The sequence below is a fragment of the Argentina silus genome (genome assembly GCF_951799395.1).
Source record: "Argentina silus genome assembly, chromosome: Y".
NCBI lineage: Eukaryota > Metazoa > Chordata > Actinopteri > Argentiniformes > Argentinidae > Argentina > Argentina silus.
This window is the reverse complement of record NC_139654.1, coordinates 33,571,070-33,582,799: the sequence shown is the minus strand read 5'-3', so window position 1 is coordinate 33,582,799 and position 11,730 is coordinate 33,571,070. Positions and strand designations below refer to the sequence as shown.

Genomic DNA, 11,730 nt, shown 5'->3' with positions numbered 1-11,730 from the left:
AATAATGTGGTGCCTTTGGTTCACACAAATTTCACTTTCAGGCAATTACAGACTTTCAGATGCAAATTCTGTTGATGCAAAAACTGTATGGAAAATGGGTCAGTCAAAATAATGTGGTGCCTTTGGTTAATGTGGTGTCTTTGGTTGTTGTGGCCTCCTAACCTACTAAATTTCCTCAGTTTCATAAAAAATGTCTTTACAAAACAATACATAAGCAAATATTGACAAAAACATTTACAAAATAGCAAAATCTTAACAAAATAGCAATAACAATTTTACGAAATAGAACAATAAAACAATACATTTTGTATAAAAATAATACATTGAGAGGATTAAATGGTCATTCCCAGATATAGTTACATATAATTTGTGGTTCCTTCATCCATATTTAGTATTTCTAAATGCTTAAACAAGTGTAACAAGTGCTTTTATTTTGAAGAAATCGTACTTTACATACATTTACGTTGACCGGAAGTAGGTGGGCGGAGTTCCACTATTGGCGCTCAGAGAACACAGCTGAAGATAATTGATCATGCGCAGCTATTGCCAAACACTGATATGTTCGTGAGGACACTGCTGCTGATTATGATCTGACAAGAGAGGTGCGGCAGAGTCGACTCAGAAGTCGTCGAGGGTCAAGACATCGAATCTACAGATAAAAACCCGGTATTAACCGCTCTTGGACCAAGAACCTTGCACCACCGCTTAGTTCGGTAAAACTAACGTTACTCACAGGTCAAATGTGGGTATACAGCCCACGTAGATGGAAATCGAAGACTACAATAGAATAGCTAACGTCTTGTTGCCCGGTGTATGCCAAATATAGCCAGCTTGCCATGTCTGTCGAATATTCTGCCATATGCCGGTTGGTATTGGGCTTGGTGGTAATAATTCCTGTCACATTATTTACCACCCCGCCTTGGCGCATTATCTTCTGGTCAGGGAATTTAGAGCTTGCCTTGCTCATGTGTTTAATACCTCTCCTCAAGCTGCACGCTTGTGTCAATAGATGCTATATTTGACCCTGTCGTCAACTCGCAAAGATAAACCCCCTATACTATGGCCCACAGTATCAGACATAACTGTAGACATGTTCATTGTTTTATGTAGCTGTCGTTAGATTATCTATACAAAACTGCGCCAGCTTCTCTGGCCACTAGCTCGGACTGTTCTTGCCTAGAGGCAGATGGATCTATGTGAGAAATGTAATGAACAAAAAGTATATTAATGGTCGGTGCTATTTTATGGAGGGCGGCATTAATTCATACCGTTGACGTTAGTGTCCGCTTGTTGTCTGAGTGAGTGTATTCAGAAATGATCTAAAATCGTAATTATTGACCGAACCATCATCTTCCGTCCTGCGACGTTAATGTGAAGGTGTATTGTTGACCAAACAGCTAGCTAACTAATTATGTGCATGTCAATAGAGATTGAATTTCAGTGTGTTTTGGAGACAAGAAAGCAATCATAATTTCGGGCATCTGTAGTCATGATGGGGTGGCCGTTTCACGTACCATTTAATCCGTTCCCAGAATGCATTGTGATCATTCCAGTCCTTACTGTATTTCCTGTTTATTGTTGCCGCTTTCTCTGGTAATTTTCTAACATTTAGATTCTGATGTTAGCGTTTTTTTCACATATTGCAATTGTGTAGTTATGAATAATTTGTCATTTCATTTAAGCGAATACAAACTTTGCACACGTAGTAACATCACCACACCTACTACTGTAGCTTTAATTTACTGAGACGATGTCGTTTTGTTTCATTTCCTCCATCTCACATTAAGATTCCATCCATGCTTCGGTAGCTACACATTAATGGCCATGTTACAGTGGAAGCACAGAGTATGTTGATGTTTTTACATCAGACATATTTTAAACTTCGTTAAACAGCCAATTTGTTATAGACTATTTTTTTTTAATGGTAGGATCTGTGTAGAGTCTAGTGACAATTCTGAGATGCTGAAATTATTTGCCTTTTTTTTTTTCTTCTCTCATTCAGAAGGGGTGGAATCTATTACAGAACTGAACCTGTACTCTTAAGAGGACCCCAAGTTATATAGACACAAGGTTTTGATACTCACTAACCTTCCATAAGGTTCTGTTCAAATGGAGGACTCGGAGACAGAACCGGACACATTTGGAGCTGATTTCATCACTGTGGAACTGGACACACAGCCCATAGAATATGTTGTTAAGTGGGCTGAGGTAGGGTCCAAGTTTACAATATCCTGTGTGAAAAAAGAGGCAGACGAGGGGTCTGGCTTAATTTCCGAGCCGTGCAAGGCGGAGCCAGGTGAGACCTTTTATGCCCAATATGAGGAGTTGTACCCGGACTGTGAGGTGGCAGAGCAGAGTGTCGTAGTTAGGACAGACTCGGATGAGGACGACCACACTGAGCCGGGGAGTAGCCAGCTGGGCGTTGAAGAGGATGGTTCTGATTCAGGCTCAGAGAGAGGGGAATATCACTTGAAAGGGGAAAACTACCACTGTAACTACTGTGGGAAGTGCTATAGTCATTCCTCCAGCCTCTCAAGACACCAGCAATTGCACACAGGAAAGCCACCAGTCCCTCCATCCTCATCGAAGCAAACAGACAACACATCAGGTGAGGGGAAAAAATATCAGTGCAATCAGTGTGGGTTGAGATTTAAAGGCAGCAGAACTCTTGGAACTCATAAGAAAGTGCATGGAGGCAGGAGACTGTATCCATGCAACATATGTGGGAAGGATTTTAACCACAGCTCTAGTTTGTCCCGACATAGGCTTATCCACAAAAAAGGAAAAGGTATTCCCCCAGGTGTTCCCCCTGAGCTGGTGATGAGTCATGCCTGCCGCTCACGCCTGTCAAAATCTGCATCCAGGAAGGTCAAAAAGGGTCCTGGTGGACAGAAGTTCTACGCATGTACACAATGTGAGAAGACCTTCAAGAACTCTGCGAGTCTCTCCAGACATCAGGTTTCTCATGTGAAGGAGCTCCTAACCACTTACACCCAGGGGGAGGACAGTCTCAGCAAGTCCTCCGACTTGAAAATACGTCTGAAGTTGTGCTCGAGGGACAAACCAAACTTCTACACACTCTGTAAGAAGAACAAGAGGTCCAAAGCTGTCAAGCGTGCCGCGTCTACCTCGGAAGAAGAGGAGGGAAACTACGTCTGTCAGCAGTGCAACAAGCACTTCAGCCACACGTCAAGCCTCGCCAGGCACCAGCAAATGCACAAGGGAGAGAACAAGTTCAACTGCGCCTACTGTAAAAAGACCTTCACCCGGTTATCCAACCTTCACCACCATGAGAATTCACACACCACAGGGAAGATCTACGAATGTACCATCTGCAGCAAGACATTTGTGCACTCATCAAGCTATTCAAGGCACAAGCGGTCACACACAGAGGAGGAGCAGGCAGCCAAACAGCGGTAGCGAAAACATGGCACTATTAATGAGAGCGCGCCACTTGAATCAGACTCTGAGTGAGGGCCGTCGTGGTCAGCTCTTGATTGCCCGAACACAGCTGACGGAACTCTGGGTCGTGGGGGTGGGATTTTTGTTCCTTCTAAATTTGGGACTGGAATTGGCATTACTCTGATTATATAAAGTGTGTGATATCCTATGATTGTATGCTATTAGCAAATTGTATCTAGGGTATAGGATTAATATTGAGTGCAAGATGCCCCTTATGTGTCCCCCTATACTATTTTATATATTTTGATGTGTTTTTGTTGACATTCCCTTTTTGTTCATGGCTAGCTACAGGGTTAATTTAATGTTAGGGTAAATGTGTTCAGTTGCGCCAGATGTGAAGTATACAGCACCATCCGTGTAGTTGAGCAACTGTGTCACTACCTTAAATCATCAGAAAACAGAACTGCTTGGCCTATATAGTGCATCTCTTACAGAGTATACCCATTTCCTTTTTCTGTATATAATCTTTCAGAAGGATAATTTTTTAAATCTTTGTGATGTGACAGAGTTAAAATGTAAACCTTGAATGCAAACCTCATCATTCAATGTGCTAAGATTTTTCAACCAGAAAACTGACAAATTTCTACATTTCCTCAACATTTCTAGTTTGATGGTTTCAATCGTGACAAGCAGTTGTGTAATTAAAAAGAACACAGATGTTTTTCTACATGTTTTGAACCATTGATTTGTTGCATTTTTTTCCTCTAAAGACTGCAATCATTTCATATACTGTTTGAATTGAAATTGAATTGTGACTTCAAACCTATGTATACCTCCTAGATGTATAAAAATGACACCTAGGGGAAGTTTGTGTAGATGCACGTATCAAGCACAGACCCAGGCTGTGTTCCAAAATGCGTTCTTGCACTATGGTATACGCTCCAGATAGAGTGCAAGAACACATTTTGGAACACAGCCCCTGTGTATTACACCCACAATATTTGAGAAAAAAAAAAAGCTTGGTACTTTCCCTTTATTTATGTTAGTTCTTGTTTGTTTGAAGGGCTAGATCACTGGCTCTCCTCAAACTTGACTGCAATCGAGTTCACTTGATTTGGTTTTGGTCTGCTGTTGTGGTTCTGGCCCTTCTGAAGTGGCAAACGGCTGTCTTCTCTTTGTTTTTCAGAATTATGAAACTCATCAGTTTCTTTTTTTTAGCTGTCATGGTTTCCTTTTTTGATGCAGTGGACCTACATCGTATAGAGGTGTATGTTTTTTGTGATGTGTTTGCCATTAGAAAGCAGTTGACATGTTTCGTCTTGCATTTTTGTAATAAACCTTTCATGAAAGAAATGTTCCAGTGTTCTGCATGTTTTTGAAAGAGACTATGGTTGATTTCACACTTATAAACGGTTAAATCAGCTAAGTTACTGTTTGACTATTCACCTGTGATCTGTAATGACAGTTAACATGTGGTATGCCTATTCATTTGTGATTTGCAGTCACCAATGATGCTTTTACATTCATTAATTAAATCCCTCCACTAGATGACAGCATAACACTCCAAAAGGAAAGGAAAACTGGAGACCAGCTCAACAGAACAGGGTCATTTAGGAGGGTGCGATAGAAATGCGATGAAGAGCTGATTCCTCTACATGTGTTCTACAATATTGCCTAATGAAACCCAGCACAGTTTTTCCTCCTTGAATCAAACAATATTTGATTCAATTTACAGTATAATGACTAGTACATTACACAGTGAATTGAGGAGAAGTTTATTTTTTTGCTGCTTGCTTTAAAATGTTTGAAGAAATTAGATTTTTATTTTTGCAAATCTGAATCTGACATTGGCCAGAATAATTGTATAAAAATACAAATCAACTGCAAGTAAAATAGCTTGAAAACTGGTGAGGACAGCTTATGCAGTAACAACCAGTAACAAAAGTGCTCCTCTTTCTGTCACAATCAGGCTCTGAGATCACTTGAGACGGAGGGAAACATTTGCCATTGTTACCAGGCTTGAGAGCTCAGACTTCCTAGCAACTCCAAACTAAATTACCCAGACTTTTCTGTGGGCCTAGAAACGAGCTCTGTGTTCTGCAACAAAAAGGCCATTGAGATGAGGGGAGCGATAGCCTCGCTGGGCTCCTGAAAAGCCAACTCTCAGCCAATGAGTAAGTGCAGAGGGCTCCCTCTATGAGAGTGGCTGTGGGAAATGGTAGTGATGTCATTATGGATGCATTTCTGAATGTTTTTGTTGCTTCTTTCTGTCCTGTCTTGAAGCCCCCTACACTGTTCCCTTCCTGTTTTGTTTGGGCTCCATTATTGGGAGCCTATCAATGCAACAAAACAAAAGTTTCAACCCAGGACCCCAGTAAGGCAAGGTCTCCATGGAAACGTGAAAACAGTGCTGTGGGGCATCAGCTCCTATTCGAAATCAGTGGAGGAGATGAGAGAGGGAGGGAGGGAGGGGGTGGATCAGCAGGAATTTGGACACCTTGAAAACAAATTTGTAAGCCCTCATTTATCGACATTTCCTTAAACAAAGGAGTTTTAGTCTGATTCAGCCTGATGACTTGGTGTGAAGAGTCCTCCTCAAGACCTATTCACTTGCACTTCGTTCATTGAATACAGAATGCTACTTGTTACCAAATTTAAAAAGACTGAAAATGACAGTTGTTTTCATCATTCAATGCGAGCAAAGCTGAGAACCTGACCAATCACCATTCATTTGTATTGATTATCTGTATCTTCGGACATCCCTTATTCTCCCATGCCATACCAAGTATACAGTATAGTGTCAAGTTTGCATCAGGCTTGCATGGTGTAACTGCAGACTGACAAGGCAAATACTTATTTTCCCATAAACCTGGTTGATTACCTACCCCCATATACCCTTACGAACAGGAAGTGAAAACAAACAAACTGTTATACCCATTCTAACCTCGTCCCCAGGCTATTGCACACAGCGCAGATAAGCCTGGAATATCAACCACTCAAAGTTGGCCTTAGTTACAAACATCCAGTTGTGTCCCCATCCTGTGTGTCTAACCAGTGGGAATAGTCATGTAGAAACAGACCACCAATGTGGGGCCAAATATAATGACACTTACAATACGGAAGCTTGGCAAGAAATTGTTAATAGCAAAGCATAACTTAATACTATTAATCTCAAAATAATTTAATTAACACTATGCGCAAATAATTGTTGAGTTTGTGCTGATTAGTGCAAGAATGGTCAAATAGGATTAATCAAATGAGGCTTTGATAATACTGTAAACTTAAAAATACAATTATTACAAGGCAAATACTTCATAGAAACATTTTACATCCTACCCTCAATGACAAATGGTAGATAGAGAGAGAAAGAGAGAGGGGGGGGTCTTTTCCTAAAGTGATCAAACGTATCACAACTGAGGCTTAGGCTATCTATCCAGAAACGTTCACTCACAATGTCATCATCAATTTCCATGGGGAAAGAATCAGTCTCACTCTCATCACTCGCGTAGCACTGTCGGTCTGCCTCATCCAAGCTGAACAAACGAGGACGCTTCGGCGCAGACATTTTCGTGACCATAGTGTTACAAACTGAGAAAAACTATGTCTAATGACAACTGTGGTGGAAATCTTTCAGTGAACAACAATAAACGATGTTTGGTCTCAGTTGAGAGTTTTAATGCATATAGAAAGTTTAAACAACGTTGCTCAAAGCTGGATCAGCATTCCTTCACCAACAGTGTAGATTCAGATACTGATGCTGTGGCTGAGGAGAGGACCGTCTGTGGGGGGGACATGCAGCGTTCGGCCTGTAGAGGGAGCTACAGGACCGTGGCCAGGGTTACGGAAGCGAGGCTTTGTTGCGCACCTGTTGCGAATGAAGCCTCGTTAACGAAATGGTTTAAGATGTGTGTGCCTCTGCTTTCAGTAGGTGGGCTGGACAGCTACGAGGAGAGAAGAGGAACGGCTGAAAAGCTACGGACAGAGACTGAAAAGCCATAAGGAAGTAAATCAAGATTTGAAATAAACGGGATATTCCCTATCACCAACCTCGAGTCCGCCTCTGTGTTCAGGACCTTATTACACCGTCCTTAACTCCAATGCTTGTACGTCATAGGTCTAGGGGTAAACATATCTTGCACCTGTTTGCTGATAAAGAAGCTGGGAAAGAAGCGTAGGCGTTGTGAGCTACTATCTCAAACCTCAGCCTGCAGTTAGGAGTGTTCCAAGGTCACATAACATCTTTGATACAAGAGAAGGAGCAGTCGGTTTTGGTTCTTCCTCAGTCACATAATTAAAAATAACAGAGAGGTCAATACATTTCATATATGACTTAAGCAAAATAGTACAAATATATTTTTTGCCATGACACAACATGAACATTTTCCGGTTCCGATTTTACAGTTACAACCTTGCGTGTACGATGTACTATTGTTAGCTAGTTAATTTTCAGTTCTTGATACATTTAATAGGGTTAGAAAATCAAGGCCGTCCACGGGCGCTCTAGTAAACTGTAGAACGGGCGTCGATAACCGCTATGGGGGCTAGAGGGTTATGCAAATAACTAGTTTGAGTAAGTCATCTCCCTCCAATCATGAGATAAGATTCTAATTGCAGAAATCGCAAGGCTACAAACGTCAACCCTGATCCCTGGATGTGCAAACACAAACTCAGTGATCATAAAGTCATTTCTAGCCTTAACCTGGTCATTAGTATTCAAAACATAGTTCTATCAGTATATCCGAGCACACAGCATTCTCGGATAAATGAGGTGAGCGTCGTATCATCAATTGAGGAGATTTATTTAGACAAGACATTCATTTAATCAATCCAGCTTACTTCAAGTCATACAATCAAAACTGAGAACACACCAAATATGAACATAACGTAAAAGGCAAAAATTCTAAGAAAGCGTTCAATTAAGAATACAAAAGTCGTAGGCTGACAATTGTTGTGGAATTCTATGTTAAAAATACTTTGAAATAAAATGCCAAAGACTAGAGCTGATGGTTTCTTCAAAGACTTTTATTACAAGTAACAAAGCTGAGGTGGTTAGGGAAGCATCCTGTTGTTTGCCCCTCAGCACACCATATTTATACAGTTTCCAATCTTTATCAAATTTAGGTTCCATCCCTCATATGTAAATCATTCACACTTTCTGGCTGTTCGCCACCAATATCATTCACCCGGTTCCTATACCTCGTCACAGTTTGGTTTCCCCTCCCATTTCTAGACAGTTATCAGGTTGTAACAATATTGGTGGCAAGCCCATCGTGATTATCAAAAAAAATATTACATCACCCCCGGTACTTCTTGGTACTTGGTCATTCCTGCCCTTATCCTTTGGGTACCTGGTACCTCTTGGTTCTGCTCCTTTCATGCACCAACCTCTGGGCACCTCTTGGTATTACTCCCTTCATACATCAACCTGTTTCTTATGGAATGTTTATAATTGGTTCTCAATTTCCCATAACTCACTCTTTGTCCTGTCCTTACATGTTATGTTCTCTCTCTATTTGGTATGGAAATTTACCATACAATACGTGCATATCAACTTTAAACATTTAACCCTCTCACATACCAGATTTAAGAGAAGGGATAAAGGACATGCCTTGTCATCGACACAGCTCGTTCCTTGAGCTGGTCTCAAAGGTTACTTATTGATACGGAACCACTGAGACAGGGATGGAACAATTAAAACTGAACATCAGTCCAAAATAGGCTATTAAGCACGTATTACTTGAAGCAACTATAAAATCAGTTGCTGTATTAACACAACACTAGCCCAGTGACTCGCTACCATGAGAGAAATGAATGGAGTGTGAAAGTCAAGACGTGTTTTCACGCTTGCCCCGTGGTGCACTCATGGGACAGCGCGAAACCTGCGTAAGAAGCTCACTGCTTCAATTCAACTCCCATAATAGGGTCAATGGCTAGGAATATACTATTCCAGCAACAGATACAATCTGATTGGCATAAAGGGAAATGAAGAGACAATTAACCAATCATTAGATAATAGACGATAGGCATTAATGCAAAATATTGCTAATTATTGCAATACAGAAGGGAGACTATTGGGGCACTCACAATAAACAAGACGGTCTTAACAAGACTGTGCTATATTATATCTGATGGGTGGCTTGTCGGTTATAGTCAAACAGAGCCATGTGCTCCGTTAAGCTCAACTCTGGTCTACGCACAACAAAGGATGGGGGAGGTCGCCCATTTCCTAAATGCCAACATTTTGTGATCACTCTGTTGGCAATAGTCACAGCGGGTTACTTTACATCGAGAATATACACCATGTCTGAAATATGGAGGAGGAATGCCTCTACCCAGATCCCAACAACTTGTCACAGAGTGTCCCTGTCTTTTACAGTAACTACAATGCCTAAAGTTATGTTGGTTGTTGGCTTTGAATGAGTCTACCGTGGACCGACTAGAGAGTGACTCCCAACTACCTGTTGAATGGCCCTTAGAAAACTCTCTTCTCTTGCCTGCATCGCTTGCCATTGTCGTGATTGCAGAGACATGCGCATTAGTATTTCGAAAAACAGAGACATGCGCAGTAGTGTTTGAGATTTCAAATTTACAAGAATCAGAAGTACAGTTTGAATGACAGTGGGAGTTGTCGCTAATTCCACTTTGAGTATCGGAAGCGTCACGCTCTAGCTACTCACTGTATTGGAGCAAACGCTTAACATTACCTCTCAGTGTAGCAATCATGTCGGCATCTTTCTCTTGCTGTTTTGCCAAACAAAGTTTTTCATTACCAAAGTTATCGAGTTGTCGTTTCAATCCCAGAATACTCTCTTTATATGGATTCGCTTAGCAGTATATTGAAATGTATGCACTCACTGCAATGTAAGTCGCTTTGGATAAAAGCGTCAGCTAAATGGTGGGGGAAATAAAAAAAAAATGCGAATTAATTTATAACTTTATATAATGTGTTTTTTCTGGACTTCTTTGTTGATATTCTGTCTCTATTTGTTAAACTAAAAGTACCATAAAAATTATAGACCGCTCATTTCTTTGTAATCGGGCAAACTAACAAAATCAGCAGGGGATCAAATAATTATTTCCCCCACTGTATGTGATTGCTAAAGCTTCTTACTATCATTCCAAAATTCAATCCTCTGCCTCTGACCCAAGGAAACTGTTCTCCACATTTTCCTCACTCCTCAACCCACCTCCTCCCCCTCCTCCCTCTTCCCTGTCTGCAGATGACTTTGTCACCTACTTTGAAAAGAAGGTTGATGACATTAGCAGCTCTTTCTCTCTACCTCTCGCCAACACTGCTACCACTCCTCCCAAACCCACTGCGCTACACTCGGTCTCTGGTTTATCAGCTCTTTCCCCCCTCTCCCCTGATGATATTTTAAAACTGGTCACATCCAAGCGGGCAACCACCTGCCCCCTCGATCCTATCCCCTCCCCTTTTCTCCAATCCATCTCCAAAGACCTCCTTCCGTTCCTTACCACCTTAATCAATTCCTCTCTATCCACAGGATCTGTCCCAGCGGCCTTCAAGACAGCCAGAGTTAAGCCTTCTCTCAAGAAACCAACTCTTGACCCGTCTGCTGTCCTGACTACAGACCGGTATCCCTTCTCTTCTCCTTATCTAAAACCCTTGAACGTGCTGTCTCTAACCAACTGTGTCTCACTTATCTCCTTCAGAACAACCTCCTTGATCCTCACCAATCGGGCTTTAAGGCTGGGCACTCTACTGAGACTGCTCTCCTTGCTGTCACGGAGGCCCTCCACTCTGCTCGAGCTTCCTCCCTCTCCTCTGTTCTCATTCTTCTGGACCTGTCCGCTGCATTTGACACAGTAAACCTTTTCTCCACCCTCTCAGAAGTGGGCATCTCTGGCTCTGCACTCTCCTGGTTTCATCCTACGTGGCCAATCGCTCTTACCAGGTGACGTGGAGAGGATCGCTGTCCTCTCCACGAGCCCTCACCACTGGGGTCCCCCAGGGCTCTGTCCTAGGGCCCTTACTGTTCTCCCTCTATACCAAATCTCTTAGCTTGGTAATTTTCTCACATGGTTTCTCCTACCACTGCTATGCAGATGACACTCAACTCTTTCTCTCTTTCCCCCCCTCTGACTCACAGGTGGCAACACGTGTCTCTGCGTGTCTTTTGACATTTGACATTTCCGCTTGGATGTCAGCCCACCACCTCAAGCTCAACCTTAACAAGACTGAGCTGCTCTCCATCACAGTAGAGAACTCTACTGTGACCTCCTCCCAGACAGCCAAGAACCTTAGGGTGATCCTTGACAACCACTTATCCTGTGCGGCGAACATCACAGCGACAGCATGCTCCTGTA

The 11,730-nt window shown here is 42.0% G+C and overlaps 1 protein-coding gene across 1 annotated transcript; it reads left to right on the top strand.

Moving 5' to 3' along the window:
• Positions 1–575: 575 nt before the first annotated feature.
• Positions 576–4,712, top strand: LOC310823787 (uncharacterized protein). Its single transcript, XM_083696640.1, has 2 exons — positions 576–713; positions 2,003–4,712. The coding sequence occupies exon 2, from the start codon at positions 2,110–2,112 to the stop codon at positions 3,418–3,420; it is 1,311 nt and encodes a 436-aa protein (XP_083552766.1). The 5' UTR covers positions 576–713; positions 2,003–2,109; the 3' UTR covers positions 3,421–4,712.
• The last annotated feature ends 7,018 nt before the right edge of the window (positions 4,713–11,730 follow it).

What these genes read in the sequence shown, in the direction of transcription:
- LOC310823787 (XM_083696640.1), top strand. Translation starts at nt 2,110, where the DNA reads ATGGAGGACTCGGAGACAGAACCGGACACATTTGGAGCTGATTTCATC.